The sequence below is a fragment of the Chamaea fasciata genome, unplaced genomic scaffold (genome assembly GCF_029207755.1).
Source record: "Chamaea fasciata isolate MVZ Bird 193981 ecotype frontalis unplaced genomic scaffold, bChaFas1.0.hap1 SCAF_23, whole genome shotgun sequence".
NCBI classification, from domain to species: Eukaryota; Metazoa; Chordata; class Aves; order Passeriformes; family Sylviidae; genus Chamaea; species Chamaea fasciata.
Window position 1 is genome coordinate 6,876,943 of NW_027094108.1, and position 26,131 is coordinate 6,903,073.

At 61.9% G+C, this 26,131-nt stretch overlaps 1 protein-coding gene across 4 annotated transcripts; it reads left to right on the forward strand.

The window, feature by feature from the left end:
• Positions 1 to 130: 130 nt before the first annotated feature.
• Positions 131 to 25,331, forward strand: ATP13A2 (ATPase cation transporting 13A2). Of its 4 annotated transcripts, XM_066202883.1 has the most exons (29): positions 131 to 173; positions 7,397 to 7,470; positions 7,719 to 7,886; positions 9,163 to 9,221; positions 10,256 to 10,373; positions 10,463 to 10,542; positions 11,325 to 11,402; positions 11,992 to 12,061; positions 12,742 to 12,876; positions 13,048 to 13,114; positions 14,149 to 14,280; positions 14,817 to 14,984; positions 15,067 to 15,177; positions 15,292 to 15,338; positions 15,441 to 15,629; positions 15,701 to 15,907; positions 16,015 to 16,134; positions 16,216 to 16,372; positions 16,976 to 17,096; positions 17,290 to 17,414; positions 18,701 to 18,861; positions 19,625 to 19,735; positions 21,666 to 21,745; positions 22,685 to 22,837; positions 22,948 to 23,044; positions 23,559 to 23,782; positions 24,483 to 24,634; positions 24,707 to 24,879; positions 24,992 to 25,331. In XM_066202883.1, the coding sequence occupies exons 1-29, from the start codon at positions 164 to 166 to the stop codon at positions 25,160 to 25,162; spliced, it is 3,558 nt and encodes a 1,185-aa protein (XP_066058980.1). In that variant the 5' UTR covers positions 131 to 163; the 3' UTR covers positions 25,163 to 25,331. The 4 variants fall into 4 exon arrangements, with proteins under 4 accessions (XP_066058980.1, XP_066058978.1, XP_066058979.1 ...); XM_066202881.1 differs by lacking the exon at positions 131 to 173 and having other exon boundaries at positions 6,811 to 7,470; positions 19,634 to 19,735; XM_066202882.1 differs by lacking the exon at positions 131 to 173 and having other exon boundaries at positions 6,811 to 7,470; positions 19,700 to 19,735.
• The last annotated feature ends 800 nt before the right edge of the window (positions 25,332 to 26,131 follow it).

Genomic DNA, 26,131 nt, shown 5'->3' on the forward strand with positions numbered 1-26,131 from the left:
TCCCCCGGGGTGTCCCAGCCGGGTTTGGGGGCGCGGACTCCAATTCCCGGCATCCCCCGGGGTGTCCCAAGCCGGGTTTGGGGGCGCGGACTCCATTTCCCGGCATCCCCCGCCGTTCCGGGCCCGCCCTTTCCGCCGGCGCGCGGGGCCGCGGGGTCGCGCCATGAGCTCAGGTCAGGGCCCGGCGCCGGGATCGGGATCGGGATCGGGATCGGGATCGGGATCCGGGATCAGGGGTCGGGATCCGGGGCGGAACTCCCCGCGGGCCCGGAGCCCCCGGCCCCCAAAGCGCCGCCGCGGGCGCCGGGGCCGCTCCAGCCCAGCCCGGGGGGGGCGGGAGCCGTGCGGCTCCCGTGCCGTCTATTCCCATCTATTCCCATTTATTCCCATGTATTCCCATCTATTCCCATCTATTCCTACTCATTCCCTTGTATTCCCATTTATTTCGCTTTACCATTTTGCCTTTCTTCTAAAATTTTGCTCTTTTAATTTGCCTTATTGTGCTTTCTTGATTCTTTTAAATTCTGCTTTATTCTGTTGCCTTTTTTTAACCTTGCCTTTTTATTTTGCTTTTTTACTTTGCTTTAATTCTCTTTATCATTCGGCTATACTTGACCCAATTTCAATTTATTTTGCTTTTAAGTTTCCTTATTTTGTTTTCTTTTGTGGCTTGGTCTTTTACTTCCACTTTTTTATTTTACAGTTGGCATCGTTATTTTGCTGTAGCTTTGTCTTCCAGCTTCGTTTTTACGTTTTTTGATTGTGCTTTATTTTGCTTTTTTTTTGTATCGTCAGTTTTTTCACTTCATTTCTCTTTATTACTTTCCTTTTGATTTTTCTCTTTTCATTTTTTTCTCTAATTCATTTTGCCTTTTTTGTTTTTTGGCTTTATTTCAGATTTTTTGTTCCATTTCTCTTTTATTTCGCTTTTATTTTGTTCCGTTTCTCTTTTATTTCACTTTATTTGACTGCACTTCCCTTTTTGTTTTGCTCCACTTCCCTTTTTATTTCACTTTATTTCCCCTTTTTTATTTGGCTTTATTTCCCATTTTTATCCCACTTTTTTTTTTTTCCCCATTTCCCGGCCCCTCTCCCATCCCTGGGCTCTGGGTGGGACCTCCTGGCTCCGCATGCCTTGGGAATTCCTGGGAATGCAGCCACGCATCCGAGGGGAAAGGAATCCTGGGGAGGGCTTTGGGGTGTTCCAAAATCCCAAGCTCCCCAAACCCTCCAAACCCCAAATCCCCCAAACCCCCAAACCCCAAACTCTCCAAAGCCCCCAAACCTCCAAACCCCACAGCCAGATCCCCTTGGCCCTCCCAGAGCTGCTTCCCATGGGTGGATCCCACCCAGAATTTGGGAATGCTCCCGTCCCTCTCCTCTCGGGATCACGGACAACAGCGGGAATTTGGGGTCGGGAAGGACCCGTCGCCTCTCGGATCCCATCCTGGAGCGATGCCAGGGGTTTTTTTCGTGGATAAATGTTGGAACATGGTGCTGGGTGGGAACAAGGCACCCGGGTGTTCCGGGTCCGTGCAGGATTCCCGGCCGGGATTCCCATTCCCGGGAATGCGGGAGCGGCACTGCCGAGCAACCCGTGCCCCTTTCCTGCTGGATTTGCCGCGCTCGGCGCCGACGTTTCCTCGAGGAGGGGCTGGGGGGACATCCGGGGGCAATCCGGGGGCTCCGTCCCTGCGGTGAGCCTGCTCGGATCCCCTGGATCCCCTTAAATCCCCCTTGCCCGTCCCAACCCCAGCACCGATCCCGATCCACGGCTGAGCAGCGCTCGGGGTTCAAAGTTCCTTTTTTCCCTGAGCTCCTTAACGTAAGCGTTGCCAGAGATGTTCCCACCCGGGTTTCTCACTTCCCAGCGGGAATGCCGGAGCCCTCATTTCCCCAGAACTGGGGGAAACGTGGGATTGGGATGTGAACCCCGTGTTTTCCCGCTCACACCGTGGCGTTCCCGAGCCGGGATGTTCCTCGAGCTGCCGGCCACTTCCCTCCAGATTTGCGGCTGGATTTGGGTGCCGGAAGGTCAGGGCCAGGGCAGATCCCTGTGCCAGAGGGGTTGGAATGCCGGGATCTCGGCGGGTGTCAGCGGCGCACGGCGCAGCAAGCGATCCCTCCTCACAGAGCATCTCTCCCAAAAGCCCAAAGCACAACTGCTGCAGGCGGACAGGGCAGCTGGGAATTCCCAGGAATTTATTCCTCGCCTGTCTCAAGGGATCCAGGCCTGAGCGTGGATTTCCCAGCACTGGGGAGTCCAAGGCCTGGTTTTCCACGTCCCCACCTTGGATCAGCCGGTCTTCCTTCAGCCTGGGGCTGTTTTTCTGGGACCACCCCGGAGAGAGTTTGCTCCGGCGGCACGGGATGGCTTTGTGTGGGATCCCTGGGAAGGGCAGCATGTTCCTGCCCGGCTGGGATCGGTTCCTGTGGGATCCGTGGGAAGGGCAGCGTGTCCCCGTCCGGCTGGGATCGGTTCCTGTGGGATCCGTGGGAAGGGCAGCGTGTCCCCGTCCGGCTGGGATCGGTTCCTGTGGGATCCATGGGAAGGGCAGCGTGTCCCCATCCGGCTGGGATCGGTTCCTGCGGGATCCGTGGGAAGGGCAGCGTGTCCCCGTCCGGCTGGGATCGGTTCCTGCGGGATCCGTGGGAAGGGCAGCGTGTCCCCGTCCGGCTGGGATCGGTTCCTGCGGGATCCCTGGGAAGGGCAGCGTGTCCCCGTCCGGCTGGGATCGGTTCCTGTGGGATCCATGGGAAGGGCAGCGTGTCCCCGTCCGGCTGGGATCGGTTCCTGTGGGATCCATGGGAAGGGCAGCGTGTCCCCGTCCGGCTGGGATCGGTTCCTGTGGGATCCATGGGAAGGGCAGCGTGTCCCCGTCCGGCTGGGATCGGTTCCTGCGGGATCCGTGGGAAGGGCAGCGTGTCCCCGTCCGGCTGGGATCGGTTCCTGTGGGATCCCTGGGAAGGGCAGCGTGTCCCCACCCGGCTGGGATCGGTTCCTGTGGGATCCATGGGAAGGGCAGCGTGTCCCTGCCCGGCTGGGATCGGTTCCTGTGGGATCCCTGGGAAGGGCAGCGTGTCCCCGTCCGGCTGGGATCAGTTCCTGCAGGATCCGTGGGAAGGGCAGGAGAAGCACCAGGATCTCCCCCAACACTGCGATCGGCCACGGGATCTCCCATCCTGGAGGCCAAAGGCTCTGGAAGATCCTCCTGGATTCAGTGTCACCCTCTGTGACCCAAACACTTCCCTGGCTTGTCTCTCCTTCCTGGCTTTTGCCTTATCCTGATTTTCCATGTTCCCGTCTCCAAGGGCCTGGCTTGGCCTTGCCAACCCCATCCCGCTGACCTCAGTGGCTGGAACGGAAATTTCCATGGATGGAGCTTCCTGATCTTTTGTGCAGCTTCCGGCCGTGTGGATGGAGGGATGGATGGAGGGATGGATGGAGGGATGGATGGATGGAGGGATGGATGGATGGAGGGATGGAGGGATGGATGGATGGATGGATGGATGGATGGATGGATGGAGGGATGGATGGATGGAGGGATGGATGGAGGGATGGATGGATGGATGGAGGGATGGATGGATGGAGGGATGGATGGATGGATGGATGGAGGGATGGAGGGATGGATGGAGGGATGGATGGATGGATGGAGGGATGGATGGAGGGATGGATGGATGGATGGATGGATGGATGGATGGATGGATGGATGGAGGGATGGATGGATGGAGGGATGGATGGAGGGATGGATGGATGGATGGAGGGATGGATGGAGGGATGGATGGATGGATGGATGGATGGATGGATGGAGGGAGGGATGGATGGAGGGATGGATGGATGGATGGAGGGATGGATGGATGGATGGATGGAGGGATGGATGGAGGGATGGATGGATGGATGGAGGGATGGATGGATGGATGGATGGAGGGATGGATGGATGGAGGGATGGATGGAGGGATGGATGGATGGATGGAGGGATGGATGGATGGATGGATGGAGGGATGGATGGAGGGATGGATGGAGGGATGGATGGATGGATGGAGGGATGGATGGAGGGATGGATGGATGGATGGATGGATGGAGGGATGGATGGATGGATGGATGGATGGAGGGATGGATGGAGGGATGGATGGAGGGATGGATGGATGGAGGGATGGATGGATGGATGGAGGGATGGATGGATGGATGGAGGGATGGATGGATGGAGGGAGGGATGGATGGATGGAGGGAGGGATGGATGGATGGATGGATGAATGGATGGAGGGATGGAGGGATGGGTCCATGGAAGGATCCATGGATGGATCCATGGAAGGATCCATGGATGGATGGACAGATGATGCTGCCCAGGGACCATCCAGCAGGAATCACAGGAGCAGTGGGAGGTCTCCAAGCCCCCTGGGGTTTGTTTCCTTCCCAAAAGGGGCTTGGGAAGGGCCGGGGCTGTGGGAGAAGTTTCTGGGATCTGTTTTCCATGCGCACCTCTGCTGGGGGAGGCTCCAACTCGGATCCAAATCCTGGGACAAGGACCTGGCCTTCCCAGCTGATCCCCAGCCGGGTGTTGGATCCCGATCCCGTCCCGGCCTCCAGCTCTGCGCTCCGGAGTCCGAGGGTTCATCCCCCCGGCCAGGATGTGCAGTGGGTGTGGGAGCCTCCAGAGCAGCCTCTTCCCAAATTTCCGCCAGAGAGGGCAGGGCCGGGCCTGGACTCGGAGCCAGGCGGCTGCGGAGGATTCCAGGTGGGGTTTTGGCCGTGCAAATCCATCTTCAGTGCGGGATCTTGGCTCCCGTCCTGCCCGCACAAGCCGGGCCGGTGTGTCCGAGATTCCAGCCTCTCCTGGCTGTTACCCTCCACCTGATCCCCGCCTTAGCGGCAGAGAGGGAAGCGCAGAGCGGAGCTCTGTGCAGGCTCCGGGGAAATTCCCGGGATCCGGAGGCGGAGAAGGGACGTCCAGGAGCCCCTGCGCCGTGTTTGCCGACAGGGAGTGGCCTCGGTGCCGGGGCTGCGGCGGCAGCGCAGCCGCTCCGCTCCGGGGGCTGTGCGGCGGGGCCGGGGATGGCGGCGCTGCCGGTTCCGGCCCGACCGACCCCAGCCCGACTGATCCCATCGTGACCGATCCCATCCCAACTGATCCCAGCCCGACTGATCCCAGCCCGACCGACCCCAGCCCGACTGATCCCATCGTGACCGATCCCATCCCAACTGATCCCAGCCCGACCGATCCCAGCCCGACTGATCCCATCCTGACCGATCCCATCCCAACTGATCCCAGCCCGACCGACCCCAGCCCGACTGATCCCATCGTGACCGATCCCATCCCAACTGATCCCAGCCCGACCAATCCCAGCCCGACCGATCCCAGCCCGACCGATCCCATCCTGACCGATCCCATCCCAACTGATCCCAGCCCGACCGACCCCAGCCCGACTGATCCCATCGTGACCGATCCCATCCCAACTGATCCCAGCCCGACCGACCCCAGCGTGACCGATCCCATCCTTCCCGGTCCCGTTCCCACCGGGAGCAGCCCCGCTCGCGTTCCCGGGCAGGATGAGGCGGGGTGAGTCCGTGCCGGGGCTTTTCCTCACCTGCCGAGCTTTGGGAACAGCCGGGATGGGAGTGCGAGGGGAGGAATCCCAGGGGGATGGGGCTGGGATCCCCCGGGACGGGGCTGTGCAGAGCCTCCTTGGTGTGTTGCTTCAGGATGAAGAAAAGCCGGGGTAGCTGTTAAGTAGAGGGGCGGGCCGGGCTTCCCATCTCCCGGAGGCTCCGGGAAGGGAATTCTGCTGTTTCCAGGTTGTTTGGGTACTTTTCCCTCCTCCTGCAGATCCCGGGAAAAGCCCTTGGGCGAGACCCCCGTGCCCCATCCTTTGTCCTGCCCTGGGGAGGGGCAACATTCCCGGTGTCCCTGCCGCTGGAATTCGGCCTTTTGGAGAATTTGGGGCTGGCACTGGGGGCAGCTGACCCCTCCCTTCCTTTTCTCGGCTCCTGGGACAGCTTTTGTTTTACTGAGCCGTCCCTCAGGCTCATCCCCCACTTCCTGCCCTCCAGACTTATCCCACGGAGCAGCACCGGGATCATCAAAACCAGGGAATGGTTTTAATGAATGGCTTTTATCCCCGGCAGAGGAGCTCTGGGGTCGGTCAGGGAGCAGCAGGAATCCAGCCGGGGCGGTTTTTCCAGTGTAAATCCTTGAGCCGGTCCCGGTGCCCTCTTGGAAACCCAGCCCCGGCCCGGGCTGGAAATATCCACGTGTTCCAGGAGTGGGAACAGCTCCCGGCTCTGTGGTTGTGCCACGTGTTGACCCCACACTTCTGCTCGGAGAACCCAGCCTTGGGAATGTCGTGATCCATCCTGGGTTCAGGGAATGAGCAGGTTCCGTGACTCGTGATCCATCCTGGGTTCAGGGAATGAGCAGGTTCCATGACTCGCGATCCATCCTGGATGTAGGGAATGAGCAGGTTCCGTGACTCGCGATCCATCCTGGATGTAGGGAATGAGCAGGTTCCGTGACTCGTGATCCATCCTGGATGTAGGGAATGAGCAGGTTCCGTGACTCGCGATCCATCCTGGATGTAGGGAATGAGCAGGTTCCGTGACTCGTGATCCATCCTGGATGTAGGGAATGAGCAGGTTCCGTGACTCGTCATCCATCCTGGATGTAGGGAATGAGCAGGTTCCGTGACTCGCGATCCATCCTGGATGTAGGGAATGAGCAGGTTCCGTGACTCGCGATCCATCCTGGATGTAGGGAATGAGCAGGTTCCGTGACTCGTCATCCATCCTGGATGTAGGGAATGAGCAGGTTCCGTGACTCATGATCCATCCTGGATGTAGGGAATGAGCAGGTTCCGTGACTCGCGATCCATCCTGGATGTAGGGAATGAGCAGGTTCCATGACTCGCGATCCATCCTGGATGTAGGGAATGAGCAGGTTCCGAGACTCGTGATCCATCCTGGATGTAGGGAATGAGCAGGTTCAGCGTCAGGGTTCTGGGGCGCAGCGGAGCCCGGCGGGAACCGGAGCACGGTTAACACTGGGAAATGCCAATGTTTTGGCCGCCAGGAGCAAACCCAGTGAGCAAACAAGGAGCAAACGAGCTGGAAAAGCAGCAGGGAGGGCTGGCCTGGCTCCGGCCCAGCCCTGCTCTCTTCCCGTGCCCACTGAGCCGCTGGGATAACGCCAGAAATCCCGGGGCCGCTCCGGCGTCGTCCCCGTGACCGTCACGTGCGCGGGAGGGTGACAGGGCAGCGATCCCGGCTGGATGGGCCGGGAGCCTCCTCCTCCTCCTCCTCCTCCTCCTCCTCCTCCTCCTGGGGCTGGCATCTCCGGGAGCCTGTCCTCAGGGGTAACCGGCCCCTCTGCTGACCCTGGCTGTGTTCTTGGTGGCTTTGCAGACAGCAGCCGGCTGCTGGGGGCCCGGCGCCCGGGCTACGGCACGCTGCAGCCGGACACGGACCCGGCCCGCATGGTAGGTCCGCTCTGGCGGGTTCTCCGCGGGGATGGCTCTGAATCCCGGGGCTGCCCACGGCCCCCGGGGTGCTGCTTTCCCAGCCCCTCGGGTTTCCCCGCCTGGGGTTCGGTCAGGCCGGGATTTGGGGAGTTCAGGGTTTAATGGGTGGGGATCGATTTTAGGTGATTTTACGGCTGAGCAGCGGGGTGCAGGTGACTGATTCCCAGTGATTCCCAGTGACTGATTCCCAGTGATCCCCTCTCCAGGAGGTCACGGGCTACCAGCGCAGGGCGTGGCGGGTGCTGCTGTGCCACGTGGGCTCCGTGCTGAGCGCCGGGCTGCTCCTGCTGCTCTTCCACTGGAAGCCGAGCCTGGAGGTGCAGGCCAAGTGCAAACCCTGCGCCCTGGGCCAGGCGGACTGGCTCATCATCACGGTGAGTGCCGGGGATCCCAGCCCAGGATGGGATTCTGGGGGTCTGGAGTGGGATTCTGGGGGTCTGGGGTGGCATTCTGGGGGTCCGGGGTGGGATTCTGGGGGTCCGGGGTGGGATTCTGGGGGTCTGGGGTGGGATTCTGGGGGTCTGGGGTGGGATTCTGGGGGTCCGGGGTGGGATTCTGGGGGTCCAGGGTGGGATTCTGGGAGTCTGGGGTGGGATTCTGGGAGTCCGGGGTGGGATTCTGGGGGTCCAGGGTGGGATTCTGGGGGTCCAGGGTGGGATTCTGGGGGTCCGGGGTGGGATTCTGGGGGTTCGGGGTGGGATTCTGGGGGTCCGGGGTGGGATTCTGGGAGTCCGGGTTGGGATTCTGGGGGTCTGGGGTGGGATTCTGGGGGTCCAGGGTGGGATTCTGGGGGTCCAGGGTGGGATTCTGGGGGTCCGGGGTGGGATTCTGGGGGTCTGGGGTTGGATTCTGGGGGTCCGGGGTGGGATTCTGGGGGTCCAGGGTTGGGCTCTGTGGATCTGGGGTTGGATCCTGTGGGTCTGGGGTTGGGCTCTGTAGATCCAGAGTTGGATTTTGTGGATCCAGGTTTGGATTTTGTGGATCCCGGGTTGGATTTTGTGGATCCCGGGTTGGATTTTGTGGATCCGGGGTTGGATTTTGTGGATCCGGGGTTGGATTCTGTGGGTCTGGGGTTGAATTTTGTGGGCCTGGGGTTGGATTCTGTGGATCCACGGTTGGATTTTGTGGATCCGGGGTTGGATTTTGTGGGTCCGGGGTTGGATTCTGTGGATCCAGGATTGGATTTTGTGGATCCGGGGTTGGATTTTGTGGGTCTGGGGTTGGATTCTGTGGATCCAGGGTTGGATTTTGTGGATCCAGGATTGGATTCTCTGGATCTGGGGTTGGATTTTGTGGATCCGGGGTTGGGCTCTGCCCCGGGTTCCCAACAGCACCCTGGGAATGTTCCCTCCCCTTGTCCCCCTGCCTGTGTCTGTCATCTCCTTTCCTCAAGCTCCAGACTCTTACAGGAATTCATTATCACTATTAGTATAATTCCTAGAATTGTCCCAGTCCAGGAATCATTGCTATTCCTACAATAACTCCACGTTCCCCCGTTCCATCCCAACCTATCCGCCCCGGCATTTCTGCTCATTGTCCCCGTCCTGAGGCACCCCGGGGCTGGGTGGCCAGGGATGCCCCGGGGCTCTGGGGGGAGCTGGGAGCCCACGGGGCGCTCCCGGTTCCCCCTGCAGCCCGTGCCTCTTTCAGGACCGCTTTGGGCAGCGCTTCACCACCAAGGTGCTGACGGAGCCGCTGGGCGAGGCCGGGTGAGCCGGGCTCTGTCCCTGCGGGGTCGGGGCTCTGTCCCTGCGGGGTCGGGGCGCCTCTGCTGCCTGGGGGGCGGCACGGCTGGGCCCGGCTTTGTCCTGCCGTGGGGCTGGGCCCGGCTTTGTCCTGCCCGTGGGGCTGGGCCCGGCTTTGTCCTGCCGTGGGGCTGGGCCCGGCTTTGTCCTGCCCGTGGGGCTGGGCCCGGCTTTGTCCTGCCGTGGGGCTGGGCCCGGCTTTGTCCTGCCCGTGGGGCTGGGCCCGGCTTTGTCCTGCCCGTGGGGCTGGGGGGGCTGTTCCCTGGCCGTGGGGCAGGCCGGGGCTGTTCCCTGGCTATGGGGCAGGCCGGGGCTGTTCCCTGGCCATGGGGCAGGCCGGGGCTGTTCCCTGGCTATGGGGCAGGCCGTGGCTTTCCCCGGCTATGGGGCAGGCCGGGGCTGTTCCCTGGCTATGGGGCAGGCCGGGGCTGTTCCCTGGCCATGGGGCAGGCCGGGGCTGTTCCCTGGCTATGGGGCAGGCCGTGGCTTTCCCCGGCTATGGGGCAGGCCGGGGCTGTTCCCCGGCTATGGGGCAGGCCGGGGCTGTTCCCTGGCTATGGGGCAGGCCGGGGCTGTTCCCCGGCTATGGGGCAGGCCGGGGCTGTTCCCCGGCTATGGGGCAGGCCGGGGCTGTTCCCCGGCTATGGGGCAGGCCGGGGCTGTTCCCTGGCCATGGGGCAGGCCGGGGCTGTTCCCTGGCCGTGGGGCAGGCCGGGGCTGTTCCCCGGCTATGGGGCAGGCCGGGGCTGTTCCCCGGCTATGGGGCAGGCCGGGGCTGTTCCCTGGCTATGGGGCAGGCCGGGGCTGTTCCCCGGCTATGGGGCAGGCCGGGGCTGTTCCCCGGCTATGGGGCAGGCCGGGGCTGTTCCCTGGCCATGGGGCAGGCCGGGGCTGTTCCCCGGCTATGGGGCAGGCCGGGGCTGTTCCCCGGCTATGGGGCAGGCCGTGGCTTTCCCCGGCTATGGGGCAGGCCGGGGCTGAGCGCTGTCCCCCCGCAGGCTGGAGCAGCCCCCCGGGGCACAGCCGGAGCTCGGCAGTGTTGGCGGCAGCGTGGCCGTGGCGGTGCCCGATGAGGGGGAGAGCCGCGACACCGCCCGGCTGCACGACAAGGACGAGGTGGCGCCAGGGACCTTCCCCACGTCCAGCCCCTCTCCGTGTCCCTGGCCGCCCCACTCACGGCCCCTTTTCCCGTCCCTGTCCGGCAGAAGAACACCCTGAGGTATTACCTGTTCCAGGGAATGCGCTACGTGTGGCTGGAGCGGCGGCAGGCCTTCTGCAGGGTCAGGTATTCCCAGATCCCGGCGTTTCGCACTCCCTCAGCTCCCCCGGGATCCTCCTGGCCCCCGGTCGGGTCCCTTGATGCCTTTTGGGGCTCCCAAAAAACAGAGGCCAGACAGAACTGAGGGAATAAAAAGCGCTTGTGTTTACTGAGGGGCCCCCAGGTGCATTTGGGGCAGACGAAGCCCCCGGGGGCCGCACCCAAACACGGACCGCGGGTCACGGGTGTCACACTTTTGGAAGTCTGGTCCATTTCCATATCAGTGGTTAATCCTCTAATTGCAGCTTCAGGTAACGAAGTCATTTACCCCAAGTTTGCTGCCCCCACTCACTTTTGTTTCCATTTCTCGGGGCCTGGGGCAGTGAGGTGTCCTCGGTCCCCAGGCCCGGAGAGGAATTGCTGTGTCTGCCCAGAATGGGAGAGCAGCAGCTGACACTGCGCCTGGAGTTTGGAGTCACACACTAACGAGCTGCAGGGTTACAAATACACCAGAAACACAAAAGCTGCAGGCCCGTGGCATCGTCCTCAGCACTCCCGAGCCTTTGGAGCCATCCCTGGTGCCCTCGGGGCGCTCCCGGGAACCGGCCCGGGCGGTTTGGCAGAGCCGGGCGCTGCCGGCGCTCGCACTGTGCCCCTTTTGTTGCCTTCCCTTGGCAGCCGCGGGCTGTGGAGGGGCCAAGGCACGGGGCGCTCTCCCTTCCCAGGGGGTGCGTTTGTCCCCAGCACTCGGCCACGCTCTTTGTTCCCGCTGCCTGGGACTTGGTTTCCCTGTTTTCCTTCGCCCCCAGCGTCCTGGACGAGGGCTGGACCTGCGCAGAGCTGCACCTGTGCCGGGCTGGGCTGGACCGGCAGGAGCACAGCACCAGGTGCGGCTGGCACCGACGGGGCTTTTCCAGGGAGCAGGAAATGCCGGAGCCGCGGCTTTCCTTGCGCTCAGACCCCAAAGTGCCGCGCGGGATGGAATTCCTGGCGTGGGCTCCTCCGCTCCACATGGAGGTCTGGGCAGCACGAGCGGCCCTTGGGTTGGAAATGCGGCTTTTCCCAAGGATAAAACTCCTTCCCTCTTTTCTCAGGGATAAAACTCCTTCCCTCTTTTCCCAGGGATAAAACTCCTTCCCTCTTTTCCCAAGGATAAAACTCCTTCCCTCTTTTCCCAGGGATAAAACTCCTTCCCTCTTCTCCCAGGGGTAAAATTCCTTCCCTCTTTTCCCAAGGATGAAATTCCTTCCCTTTAGTCTCCCGAGGTTAAAATTCCTTCCTTCCCTTTCCTTTCCCGAGGATAAAATTCTTTCCCTCCTCTTGCCCAAAGATGAAATTCCATCCCTCTCTTTTCCCGAGGATAAAATTCTCCTTTCCCAAGGCTAAAATTCCTTCCCTCTCTTTTTCCAAGGATGAAATTCCTTCTCTCTCCTTTCGCAAGGATAAAATTCCCTCCGTGTCCTTCCCCCCCTGCAGGAGGAAGATCTACGGCCCCAACCTCATTGAGGTGCCTGTCAAGTCCTACGCCAGGCTGCTGGTGGAGGAGGTGGGTTCCGGGCGGAGCTTCCCAAGCAGATTTTCCCCGGACAGATCCCTCCCCTGCTCCCTGTCCCTCTCTGGAAGTGCTTCCCGGCCCTCGGGAAGGGAGGAGAGGATTTTGGGAGAAGGCAGAGCCGTGCCTGACCCTCTGGGCTGGCCCAGGAGCAGCCCCCGGGGGTTCCGAGGGAAGCTGACATCCTCGGGAGCAGCATCCATAGGGAAACCTGGGGGGATGGAGGGTTTGGGGGAGGCCAGCGCCAGGGAAGGGCTGGGTTCTCTTCTGCATCCGGGAGCCTGGAGGGCTCACAGTGGGCTGGAGGACGCTTTTCCTCCTCCAAGGAGCCTGGAGGAATTCCTCCCACTTGGAAATCACACGGTGGGCAGGGGAAGCTCTCCTCATTTCCAGGGAGCCTGGAAATCCCACGCTGGGTGGAGGGAAGTTCTCCCACCCCGGGGAGCCTGGAAATCCCGTGCTGGGTTGAGGGAAGCTCTCCCACCCCAGGGAGCCTGGAAATCCCGTGCTGGGTTGAGGGAAGCTCTCCCGCCCCAAGGAGCCTGGAAATCCCGTGCTGGGCTGGCTGAAGCTCTCTCCACTCCCGGGAGCCTGGGCTGGTGGAGGTTCTCCCAGCCCAGGGAGCTCCCAGGAGTCCTCGCTGCTCCCAAACGTGCGTTTTCTCCTCGCTGCAGGTGCTGAATCCCTTCTACATCTTCCAAGTGCTCAGCATGGTGCTGTGGGTGTGCGATGCCTATTACTACTACGCCGCCTGCATCTTCCTCATCTCCACCTTGTCGCTGGGGCTGTCCCTCCACGAGACGCGCAAGGTGCGTGGGGGCGGCTCCCGCGGGGTCGCAGCCGCCCCCGGCTCTGACTGTCCTCCGGCCCTCAAGACCCTTCTTAGGATCCTCCAAAGCCCCCCAAACACTCCAAACCCTCCAAATCCCAAATCCCACGTTTTTGGGGTGGATTTTGACTGTTCCCTCCCTCTCTCCCAGCAAAGCACCACGCTGCGGAACATGGCCAAGATGTCGGTGGGGGTCCGGGTCCGGCGGCCCGGCGGAGGTGAGAGGGAGGAGTTTTGGGATGGTTGTTGGGATGACACGTCCTTTGGGATACCGGATCTGCACCCAGTGTTGGGATAGGTGGGAATAATGTTGGGACACGTGGGAATGGTGTTATTTTACGGGGGAATGATGTTTCCTGATGTCAGAATAATGTTGGGATGGGTGGGAATGATGGTGTGATACGTGGGAGGGATGTTGCGACACATGGGAATAATGTTGGGATAGGTGGGAATAATACTGTGATACATGGCAAGAATATTGGGATACGTGGGAATAATGTCGGGATACATGGGAATAATGTCAGGATACATAGAAATAATGTTATGATAGATGGGAATAATGTTATAAGACAGGAATGATGTTGGGATACGTGGGAATAATGTTATGATATATGGGAACGATGTTATTATCCGTGGGAATAATGTTGGGATGCATGGGAATAATCTTATGAGACACTGGAATAATTTTTGGATCCAATTAGTACAAGATGTCTCTGCCCAAATGAGAGTGCAAACGGGACCGTATTCCAAAGCCAATGTGGATTTAATGTAGCATGAGATTTCAGGGAAGGAGAGAGAGCCATTGATTATAGGGATAATCCCTCCGGGAATCCCTGCCCTGTCCTACCAGCCCTTCTCCTCCTGCTTTTTCCCGGCGCTGGGAATCCCTGAGCTTCCTCCGGAGGTTCCATTTTTCCCACCGCCCAAATCCTGGCTACCCACAGGCCTTAGTGCCACCCCCACATCTCGGGATGGCGCCTGTGTGAGGCCTGGCTGCCTTCCTCAGGCTTTGCTGTGCTGGGAATTCTGCTCTGGATCAGCTGTTCCCTGGCCTGGCATCTCCCTGCTGGGAATTCTGCTCTGGATCAGCTGTTCCCTGGCCTGGCATCTTCCTGCTGGGAATTCTGGGAATTTCCCACCTCCAGGGAATTAACCCCTTCCTGTTTGCCGCCTTATCCCACGGGGATTGATTCCCAGTGCCTGGAGGTGGATTGACCCCATTCCCCGGGCCCTGAGCAGGGTTGTTTTCCAGAGGAGCTGGTGGTCAGCTCGGCGGAGCTGGTGCCCGGGGACTGCATCCGTCTGCCCGCGGCCGGGACGGTGCTGCCGTGCGACGCCGCGCTGCTGACGGGCGAGTGCATGGTCAACGAGAGCCTGCTGACTGGTGAGCCCTTCCCAGCGCGCTGCCGCCTTGGAGCGCCCGCCTAGGGCGGAGGCCGGCCGAGGTTGGCAGAACAAAGGTGGGCGTTTGTTAAAGGCCTTCCCTAGATAGACCTCGGGTGGTCAGAAACCTCCGAGGCTGCACCCGAGGTGGACCATGGTCACCAGCTTTTCAGACAATTATAAATTTAGTTCATTTCCGTATCGGGGGTTCATCCTCCAGTTACAGCTTCAGGTAATGAAGTCATTTACCCCCAGTTTGCTCCCCCCCAGGATTCACTTTTTATTTTCACTTTGTGGGGCCTGAGGCTGTCGGGTGTCCCTGAGTTTCAGGCCCGGGGAGGGATGATTCTGTGTGCCCAAAGTTGAGAACAGCAGCTGGCACACTGTGTGCAGTTTAGGGTCAGGCACTAAAGCAGCGCAGGATTTGAGAAACATAGAAAGTCAAACCCTAAGGCATCGCATTCCCACGGGATTCACCCCGGCTGGCTGGCCCCTGGGCCCCCCGGGGTGACAATCCCCCCGCGATGTCCTGGCCAGGGGAGAGCGTGCCAGTGATGAAGACGCCGCTGCCGGCGGGCGGGCAGGCGGCCGGAGCCGCGTACTGCCCCGAGGAGCACCGGCGGCACACGCTGTTCTGCGGGACGCAGGTCATCCAGGCCAAGGCCTACGTGGGCGGGGAGGTGCTGGCCGTGGTCACCCGCACAGGTGAGGGTGTGGGGGATAATCCCGGGATGGATCCGTGCCCTTGGGAGCAGTGCCACGCCCTGACCTCCCGCCCGTCCCGCAGGGTTCTGCACAGCCAAGGGGGACCTCATCAGCTCCATCCTCTACCCCAAACCTGTCAGCTTCAAGTTCTACAAGGATGCCGTGAAGTTCGTGATGTTCCTCGCCATCCTGGGTAGGTCTGGGCCCGGGGGTGCATCGTGGAGCAGCCAAATTCCTTGGAATGGAATTCTGTTCCAGCTGCCTGCTGGGCTGTGCTTTGTCACCGAGCCTGTTCTCCCCGGCACAGCTCTCATCGGCACCTTGTACAGCATCCTCATCTTGGTTAGGAACCAGGTAGGGCTGGTGGGGCGGGAGAGCCCCCGGGGATCCATTGGGACCGGGATGCCCACCCTTGTTCTTCCTCCTCCTCCTCCTCCTCCTCCTCCTTTGTCCCAGGTCCCCGTGGGACAAATCATCATCCGCGCCCTGGACCTGGTCACGGTCATCGTACCCCCGGCGCTGCCGGCCGCCATGACCGTGGGCACCATCTACGCCCAGAACCGGCTGAAGAAACAGGGAATCTTCTGCATCAGCCCCCCCCGGATCAACCTGTGCGGGAAGATCCGCCTGGTGTGCTTCGACAAGGTGAGCCGGGCCGGGCGGGCGCGGCGGCGCCGGCGCCGGGGCTCTGCGGACCCACCGCGCTCTGCCCGCAGACGGGGACGCTGACCCAGGAGGGGCTGGACGTGTGGGGCGTGGTGCCCCTGGAGCAGCGGCGCTTCCTGCCCATCGTGCACGAGCCCCGCTGCCTGCCCGCCGGCGCCCTGCTCTATGCCCTGGCCACGTGCCACGCCGTGTCACCGCTGCGGGGACAGCTCGTCGGGGACCCCGTGGACATCAAAATGTTGGAATCCACCGGCTGGGTGAGGCGGGAGCCGTGGGGCCGGAGAGGGAGGTGGTGGGAACCTTGGTGGTTCCGGGCTCTCTGCGCCTGGGTGAGCTCGGCAGGGTTTTGTCCTGTTGGTTTCAGCGCCTGGAGATGATGGAGGAGGAAGAGGAGGAAGGGGAGTTCCCAGCGCTCCAGCAGTTCGAGATGAAGGTCTTGGCTGTGGTGAAACCTCCGCCGGAGGAGGAGCAGCCTCGGGACAGGGTAACCCCGTGGCACAGCTCCCCACCCTGCTGCCTCCTGGAGGAACTCCTGCCCAGCCCTGACCCCTCGTGCTCTCCACAGAGGCACCGGGCCCCCGTGGGGATCCTGCGGCGTTTCCCGTTCTCCTCCTCCCTCCAGAGGATGAGCGTCGTGGTCAAGCTGCCGGCGGAGGCCTCGGCCCACGCCTACGTCAAGGGCGCCCCGGAGATGGTGGCCAGTCTGTGCAGGAAGGAAACTGGTTTGTACTGGGAGGTGGGCTCACCCCCAGTCCTGCTGCCTGCATCCCTGAGGCTCATCCCACAGGGAATTACCCTCAGGAATGCCGTGGGGCGGCTCCCGAAGGCTTTGGGGTGGCTCCAGCCACGTGGAGGGAAAGGAAACAGGAGCCACAAGATGGGGAATGGGCTTGGGGGCTTCCCCTAGGGCAGGGTGGGATCTCCAGGCCCCTGGAAGTGGGGAGAGCTTCCTCCAGCCCATCCTGGGATCTCCAGGCTCCTGGAAGTGGGGAGAGCTTCCTCCAGCCCATCCTGGGATCTCCAGGCTCCTGGAAGTGGGGAGAGCTTCCTCCAGCCCATCCTGGGGTCTCCAGGCTCCTGGAAGTGGGGAGAGCTTCCACCAGCCCATCCTGGGATCTCCAGGCTCCTGGAAGTGGAGAGAATGTCCTCCAGCCCAGTATGGGGTCTTCCAGGCTCCTGGAAGTGGGGAGAGCTTCCTCCAGCCCATCCTGGGATCTCCAGGCTCCCTGAGGAGCAGCTGTTTGTGAGCACCAAGCCCCGGGGCTCCGTGTCCCTTCTCTGGAGCCGGGGTTCCCTCAGGAGCTGTTCCGGCCTCGCTTTTCCAGTGCCGCCGGATTTCTCCCAGATGCTCCGGCACTACACCGCCGACGGGTTCCGGGTCCTGGCTCTGGCCTGCAAAGCCCTGGGCACCGTGGGCACCTTTGAGGAGGCCCTGCAGCTCCCCAGGTCGGTGCCAGTGATTCCTCTCCCTGCCTCCTCTCTCGCTCCCAGCGTTTCCCAGGATGTCCTGCAGGGAATTCAACCCGAATCCACACGGAGGGAATTCCTGGCTGATTCCCAGATGGATTTTAGCTGTTCACGCTCCTTGATCCTCTCTGCTGGTGTTGGAGGTGATGAAAGGCTCCTTGTCTCCCACCAGGGACTCGGTGGAGAGCGGCCTGAACTTCCTGGGGTTCCTGGTCATGAAGAACGTCCTGAAGCCGGAGTCTGCGCCGGTGATCCAGCTGCTGAGGAGCGCCAACATCCGCCCCGTCATGGTGACAGGTGACCCTGGCAGGGACGGCACACAGACAGTCCTGGCGGCGTGCAAGGGGGAAGGGGCCATCCCACCAGGAACCCCAGCAGGGATCCCACCAGGAACATCATGAGGGATCTCACCAGGAACCCCACCAGGGATCCCACCAGGAACCCCACCAGGAACATCATGAGGGATCCCACCAGGAACCCCACCAGGGATCCCACCAGGAACCCCACCAGGGATCCCACCAGGAACCCCACCAGGAACATCATGAGGGATCCCACCAGGAACCCCACCAGGAACATCATGAGGGATCCCACTGGGAACCCCACCAGGAACCCCACCAGGAAGCCCACCAGAAATCCCACCAGGAACATCATGAGGGATCCCACCAGGAGCCCCACCAGGGATCCCACCAGGAACATCATGAGGGATCCCACCAGGAGCCCCACCAGGGATCCCACCAGGAACATCATGAGGGATCCCACCAGGAACCCCACCAGGAACATCATGAGGGATCCCACTGGGAACCCCACCAGGAACCCCACCAGGAAGCCCACCAGAAATCCCACCAGGAACATCATGAGGGATCCCACCAGGAACCCCACCAGGAACATTATGAGGGATCCCACTGGGAACCCCACCAGGAACCCCACCAGGAAGCCCACCAGAAATCCCACCAGGAACATCATGAGGGATCCCACCAGGAACCCCACCAGGGATCCCACCAGGAACATCATGAGGGATCCCACCAGGAACCCCACCAGGAACTCCACCCCAGGAATCTCACCAGAGATCCCACCAGGGAGCCCACCAGGAACTCCACCAGGAGCCCCATCCCAGGAAATTCCACCAGGAATCCCGCCCCCAGGGATCCCACTGGGAACCCCTCCAGGAACCCCAGCAGGAATCCGTGCCTGAAGCAGCTGTGGTGGCACCGCGAGGGTTCCTGGATCCTGGCTCTGCATCCCTTCTCTCGGGATGCCCGATCCACTGGTGGGCTCCGGGTGTGGACATTTTTTGGGTGGAAGAACTCATTGTTCTGCTGTCCTGCTCCTAAATCTTGCCACGTTTGAAATCCCGAATTCCCTGGGGGTGCAGGGGACGTCGAGTCACCTCTGGGTGTTTTCCAGGCAGGAGATCAGGGCTTGAGCACACGTTTCTCTGGGGCAGGGCAGGCAGGAGGTTTTGGAGAAGGGAAGAGGAAAGCGAAGCCGTCGCGTGGCCGCGAGAGGGGACACAGCTTTGAGCTGCCCCTCTTGTCCTGGGAATCCCCAAACCTCCTTCCTGACGCCCCACGTGTCTCGGGCAGGGGACAACATGCTGACAGCCATGAACGTGGCGCGGGGCTGCCGCATGGTGGAGCCCAGGGAGGGCGTGATCTTCGTCACAGCCTCGCCGCCCGGCCGCGACAAACCCGCCAGCCTCAAGTTCGTCCTGGCCGAGCATTCCCACGGCGAGGAGCAGCCCGAGGTGAGAGCCCAGGACGCCTTCGGGGAGCCCAAACTGCCCAGCCACCCTTGCGGGGCTCGGTTTTTTGCGGAATCCCAGAATTCCAGCGTGGTTTGGGTCAGGAGGGACTTTAAAGCTCATCCCGTTCCCGGGGCAGGGACGCTTCCCACCATCCCAGGTTGCTCCAGGCCCTGGACACCTGTGGGGATCCAGGGGCGGCCGCAGCTGCTCTGGGCACCCTGTGCCAGGCCCTGCCCGCCCCCACAGGGAGGAATTCCTTCCCGGTATCTGAGGAGTCCCTCAAATCTGGCTCTCCGCAGTCCTGGAAATCCCGGAATCCCAGAATGGCTTGGGTTGGAAGGGACCTCAAAGCTCATCCCATTCCATGGGCAGGGACCCCTCCCACTATCCCAAGGTGCTCCAGCCTGGCCCTGAGCGCTCCCAGGGGTGGGAAGGGCTTTTCCAGCACCCTGGGAGGCAGTTAAGGCTGTGATCCCGCCCCTCACCGATGCATCCTCCGGGAGAGCTCCTGCTGCTCCTGCCTTTCCCTGGAGCACGTCCAAGGATCCAGGCGGGAATTGGCAGCTCCAAACACCTCGCCGTGGATGCTGCCGGCTCCTGCTGCGGGCTGGGCGTGGAGAGCCGGCTCGGCCCGGCCGTGCGCCCCGAGCAGCCTCGCTGGGAATCGGGAATTTGGGAATTTGGGGAGCCATTCCCGCGGCTCCGGCGGCTCCGGGGCTCCGCAGGGAGTGGGGCTGCGGAGCTGGAGCTGTTTCCCCGGCAGGGCCTGCAGCAGCGGGACGGCCCCTCCTTCCCACCGCGCCGCTGCCACTTGGCTCTCAACGGGAAATCCTTCCAGGTGCTCTGCGAGCACTTCGCCGACCTCCTGCCCAGGGTGAGTCTGGCCCGGGGCCCGGGCTGGGTGGGGGGACCTTCCCAAGGGGTCGGGAACCTTCCCAAGGGATCGGGAACCTTCCCGTGGGATTGGGAACCTTCCCGTGGGATCGGGAACCTTCCCGTGGGATCGAGAACCTTCCCGTGGGATTGGGAACCTTCCCGTGGGATCGGGAACCTTCCTGTGGGATTGGGAACCTTCCCGTGGGACCGGGAACCTTCCCGTGGGATCGGGAACCTTCCCGTGGGACCGGGAACCTTCCCAAGGGATCGGGAACCTTCCTGTGGGATTGGGAACCTTCCTGTGGGATCGGGAACCTTCCCGTGGGACCGGGAACCTTCCCAAGGGATCGGGAACGTTCCCGTGGGATTGGGAACCTTCCCGTGGGATCGGGAACCTTCCTGTGGGATTGGGAACCTTCCCAAGGGATCGGGAACCTTCCCGTGGGATCGGGAACCTTCCTGTGGGATCGGGAACCTTCCCGTGGGACCGGGAACCTTCCCAAGGGATCGGGAACGTTCCCGTGGGATTGGGAACCTTCCTTAAGTCTGACTTCTCTGTGGATTCCCACTGCGGCCCCACAGCTCCAAATCAGAACTCCCTGCGGACGTTTCTTTGGCTGCTCTGAGGTTCCCTGTTCCCTGCTGGACATTCCCAGTTCCCTGATGGACATTCCCAGTGCCCTGTTGGACATTCCCAGTTCCCTGCTGGACATTCCCAGTTCCCTGCTGAACATTCCCAGTGCCCTGTTGGACATTCCCAGTTCCCTGCTGGACATTCCCAGTGTCCTGCTGGACATTCCCAGTGCCCTGCTGGACATTCCCTGTTCCCTGCTGGACATTCCCAGTGTCCTGCTGGACATTCCCAGTGCCCTGCTGGACATTCCCTGTTCCCTGCTGGACATTCCCAGTGTCCTGCTGGACATTCCCTGTTCCCTGCTGGACATTCCCGGTGTCCTGCTGGACATTCCCAGTGCCCTGCTGGACATTCCCAGTTTCCTGATGGACATTCCCAGTGTCCTGCTGGACATTCCCAGTTCCCTGCTGGACATTCCCAGTGCCCTGTTGGACATTCCCAGTTCCCTGCTGGACATTCCCGGTGTCCTGCTGGACATTCCCAGTGCCCTGCTGGACATTCCCTGTTCCCTGCTGGGCATTCCCAGTGTCCTGCTGGACATTCCCAGTTCCCTGCTGGACATTCCCTGTTCCCTGCTGGACATTCCCGGTGTCCTGCTGGACATTCCCAGTGTCCTGCTGGACATTCCCTGTTCCCTGCTGGACATTCCCGGTGTCCTGCTGGACATTCCCAGTGTCCTGCTGGACATTCCCTGTTCCCTGATGGACATTCCCAGTGTCCTGCTGGACATTCCCAGTTCCCTGCTGGACATTCCCAGTTCCCTGCTGGACATTCCCTGTTCCCTGCTGGACATTCCCGGTGTCCTGCTGGACATTCCTGGTGCCCTGCTGGACATTCCCAGTGCCCTGTTGGACATTCCCTGTTCCCTGCTGGACATTCCCAGTGTCCTGCTGGACATTCCTGGTGCCCTGCTGGACATTCCCAGTGCCCTGTTGGACATTCCCAGTTCCCTGCTGGACATTCCCGGTGTCCTGCTGGACATTCCCGGTGCCATGCTGGACATTCCCGGTGTCCTGCTGGACATTCCCTGTTCCCTGCTGGACATTCCCGGTGTCCTGCTGGACATTCCCGGTGCCCTGCTGGACATTCCTGGTGCCCTGCTGGACATTCCCGGTGCCCTGCTGGACATTCCCGGTGTCCTGCTGGACATTCCCTGTTCCCTGCTGGACATTCCCGGTGTCCTGCTGGACATTCCCTGTTCCCTGCTGGACATTCCCAGTGTCCTGCTGGACATTCCCGGTGCCCTGCCCGCCGGGAATGCCACCGGCCGCTGACGGATCCTCCGCGTTGGCAGGTCCTGCTCCAGGCCACCGTGTTTGCCCGCATGCTGCCCGAGCAGAAGACCCAGCTGGTGTGCAGCCTGCAGGAGCTCAAGTGAGGCCCAGGGGATCGATCCCAGGGCTTGGATCCCAGGGCATGGATCCCAGGGCATGGATCCCAGAGGAAAAGTCCTGGAATTGTGGGATGGGTTGCGTTGGGGGACACCTCCAACATCACCTGGTGGCGCCGATGCCGGGGCAGGGACACTTTCCACTGGTGGCTCCAGCCTGGAGCGGGGCACTGCCAGCTTCTGTGGGCTGAGCCAGGGCTCTTCCCCACTCCCTGAGGGATGCGGGGTGCCTTTCCTGTATTCCCTGAGGAATGTGGGATCCCTTTCCCGTTCCCTGAGGGATGCGGAGTCCCTTTCCCGTGTTCCCTTTCCCATTCCCTGAGGGATGCGGGGTCCCTTTCCCGTGTTCCCTTTCCCATTCCCTGAGGGATGCGGGGTCCCTTTCCCATGTTCCCTTTCCCATTCCCTGAGGGATGCGGGGTCCCTTTCCCGTTCCCTGAGGGATGCGGGGTCCCTTTCCCATTCCCTGAGGGATGCGGGGTCCCTTTCCCGTGTTCCCTTTCCCATTCCCTGAGGGATGCGGGGTCCCTTTCCCGTTCCCTGAGGGATGCGGGGTCCCTTTCCCATTCCCTGAGGGATGCGGGGTCCGTTTCCCATGTTCCCTTTCCCATTCCCTGAGGGATGCGGGGTCCGTTTCCCATGTTCCCTTTCCCGTTCCCTGAGGGATGTGGGATCCCTTTCCTGTTCCCTGAGGGATGCGGGGTCCCTTTCCCGTTCCCTGAGGGATGCGGAGTCCCTTTCCCGTGTTCCCTTTCCCATTCCCTGAGGGATGCGGAGTCCCTTTCCCGTGTTCCCTTTCCCATTCCCTGAGGGATGCGGGGTCCCTCTCCCGTGTTCCCTTTCCCATTCCCTGAGGGATGCGGGGTCCGTTTCCCATGTTCCCTTTCCCGTTCCCTGAGGGATGCGGGGTCCCTTTCCCGCAGTTACTGCGTGGGGATGTGCGGGGACGGTGCCAACGACTGCGGGGCGCTGCGGGCGGCCGACGTCGGCATCTCCCTGTCCGAGGCCGAGGCGTCGGTGGCCTCGCCCTTCACCTCCCGCGTGGCCACCATCGAGTGCGTGCCCAGGGTCATCCGGTGAGCGGGGCGAGCTCGGGAATGCCGGGGGAATCCCGGGATTGCTGCCCTCGCCCTCGGGATCGCTCCCGGGGAGGGGTGGCTGGTGGTGATGCCGTGTCCCCCCCCAGGGAGGGCCGCTGCTCCTTGGTCACCTCCTTCGGGGTCTTCAAGTACATGGCCCTGTACAGCCTGGTCCAGTTCGTGTCCGTGCTGCTGCTCTACACCGTGAGTCCCACCCTGACTCCCTGCTTTTCTCGGGAATTCCTGGGGTATTGATGCCTTTTGGGGCTCCCTAAAAACAGAGGCCAGACAGAACTGAGGGAATAAAAAGCGCTTGTGTTTACTGAGGGGCCCCCAGGTGCATTTGGGGCAGACGAAGCCCCCGGGGGCTGCCCCCAAACACGGACCGCGGGTCACGGGTGTCACACTTTTGGAAGTCTGGTCCATTTCCATATCGGGGTTAATCCTCTAATTGCAGCTTCAGGTAACGAAGTCATTTACCCCAGGTTTGCTCCCCCCACTCACTTTTGTTTCCATTTCTCGGGGCCTGGGGCAGTGAGGTGTCCTCGGTCCCCAGGCCCGGAGAGGAATTGCTGTGTCTGCCCAGAATGGGAGAGCAGCAGCTGACACTGCGCCTGGAGTTTGGAGTCACACACTAACGAGCTGCAGGGTTACAAATACACGAGAAACACAAAATCCCAAGGCGTCAGTCTGAGCCTGTCCCTTCCCTCCTGCCCAGATCAACACCAACCTGAGCGATTTCCAGTTCCTGTTCTTCGACCTGGTCATCACCACCACGGTGGCCGTGCTGATGGGGCGCACGGGGCCGGCCCCGGCGCTGGGCGTGCGGCGGCCGCAGGGAGCCCTGATCAGCGGGCTGGTGCTGGGCAGCCTCCTGCTGCAGACAGCCCTGCTCATCACCGTGCAGGTCCTCAGCTACTTCATCACCGTCTCACAGAGCTGGTGAGGGCCCGGATTCTGGGAAGCCTGGGATTCCGGGGTTGGGAAAGGTCGAGTCCAACCGTCGGCCCCTGTTTGGCACTGAACCCCAAGGGCTGCGTTTGTGGGTTTTGTGGACACTTCCAGGGGTGGTGATTCCACCCTCCCCTGGGCAGGCTGTTCCGGTGCTTGGCAGCTCTTCCCGTGAGGAAATCTTTCCCAGTATCCCATCTGGACCCTGCCCTGGTTTCCTGTGGGTTTGGTGATGGGGACGGTGTCAAGGTTGTGGCAGCGCCCAGGGTTTGTCCTGGGATTTGAGATCTGGCAGCAGACAGGGAACCGTGGAACATCCTCAGCTGGAAGGGATGGATCATCCAGTCCAACCCCTGGCCCTGCCCAGACCCCCCAGCAGTCCCCCCTGGGCATCCCTGGCAGCGCTGTCCAAAGGCTCCTGGAGCTCTGGCAGCCTCGGGGCCGTGCCCATTCCCTGGGGAGCCTGGGCAGTGCCCAGCACCCTTTGGGGAAAAACCTTTCCTGATTTCCAGCCTAAACCCCCCTGGCACAGCTCCCATTCCCAAGGGGTCTATCCCTGGTCCCAGGGCAAAGGCTGGAGCTGCCCCCGCTCTTCCCTTCACGGGGCAGTTGTAACTGATGGAGGACGAGGGCCGGTGTCCGGAACCCCTTGGCCTCTCCTGCTGACCGTGTCCCCCGTCCCCCGGGCCAGGTACGTCCCCCTGAACAGCACGGTGACGGCGCCCCAGAACCTGCCCAACTACGAGAACACGGTCCTGTTCTGCGTCACCGGCTTCCAGTACCTCATCCTGGCCGTGGCCATGTCCAAGGGCTACCCCTTCCGGGAGCCGCTCTACACCAACGGTGAGGGCTCGGGGCGCTGGGAGCCACCCGCCCCTTCCTCCCGCCCCTCACCGCGGCCCCTCTCGCCCCCAGTGCTCTTCCTGCTCGTCCTCATCCTGCTCTTCGGCCTGATGGTCTGGCTGACCCTCTACCCTCTGGGCTTCCCCAAAGCCCTGCTGAAGCTCCAGCGCATCGAGGATTTCCATTTCAAACTGCTCCTCTTGGGCATCGCTGCCCTCAACTTCTTCGCTGCCTTCGTGCTGGAGGTGGGTCAGGGGGGCTTTGGGACAGGGCAGTTCCCCCTGGAGCTTCCCCAGGTGGGGCACGGGGCTCTCCTGTCCTCCCCCAACCCCGTTTCCCTCCCCGCTCTGGCCCCAGACCGCCCTGGATCACGGCTTGCTCGGCTGCTTTCGAAGGCTGCGCCGGAAAAAAGCCTCCAAGAAGCTTTTCAAGAGGCTGGAGAAGGAGCTGAGCCAGCAGCAGGCAGCCTGGCCGCCCCTGGACCAGCCCCTGTTCGCCACGCCCAGGATGTCCCTGGCCGTGAGATAGCAGCGCCAGCTGAGCCCTCCGCCCCAGCCCTCGGACACTTCCTTAATTTATTTATCCCGGAAAAAGCCGGGATGCGGCAGGCGGGATCCCTCGGCAATGCAGATGTGAATCCCATGGTCAGGGTGATGCCACGGCCACACTGATCCCATGGCCACGGTGATCCCGCGGCCACGGTGATCCCACAAACACACTGATCCCACAGCCACGGTGATCCCATGGCCACAGTGATCCCACGGCCACAGTGATCCCACAAACACACTGATCCCACAAACACACTGATCCCGTGGCCCCACTGAGCCCACGGCCACACTGATCCCGTGGCCACACTGATCCCATGGCCCCACTGATCCCACGGCCACGATGATCCCGTGGCCACACTGATCCCGTGGCCACGCTGATCCCGTGGCCACGCTGATCCCGTGGCCACGCTGATCCCGTGGCCACACTGATCCTGTGGCCACACTGATCCCGTGGCCACACTGATCCCATGGCCACACTGATCCCATGGCCCCACTGATCCCACGGCCACGATGATCCCGTGGCCACACTGATCCCGTGACCACACTGATCCCGTGGCCACGCTGATCCCGTGGCCACGCTGATCCCGTGGCCACACTGATCCTGTGGCCACACTGATCCCGTGGCCACACTGATCCCTTGGCCACACTGATCCCGTGACCACACTGATCCCGTGGCTGCGGCCCAGAGGGGCAGGTGGTGGAGGAGGGACGGGCGAGAAGATCCAGAGGAAGAAGAGGATCCAGCCCGGCTCTTCCGGCAGCATTCCCGGCGATCCCACGCTGGCTGCCGGGGCCGGTGGGCCTCTCATGGCCGGCCCAGGCCGCCAGCAGGAGGGTCCCTGATGTCCCCAGCGCCCCCAGCTGTGTCACTGTGAAGCCCCAGTCCCCTCTAGATGTGTAGGGAGTTTACAGTCCCCGTTCCCAGCTTGCCAAGGCTGCGGCTCCATCC

Coding starts and splice junctions, on each gene's coding strand:
- ATP13A2 (XM_066202879.1), top strand. CDS start 7,264: ATGGGCCGGGAGCCTCCTCCTCCTCCTCCTCCTCCTCCTCCTCCTCCT. Junction 12,877..13,047: donor CCCTCCACGAGACGCGCAAG/GTGCGTGGGGGC, acceptor CCTCTCTCCCAG/CAAAGCACCACGCTGCGGAA. Junction 17,415..18,700: donor CCGCCCCGTCATGGTGACAG/GTGACCCTGGCA, acceptor TGTCTCGGGCAG/GGGACAACATGCTGACAGCC.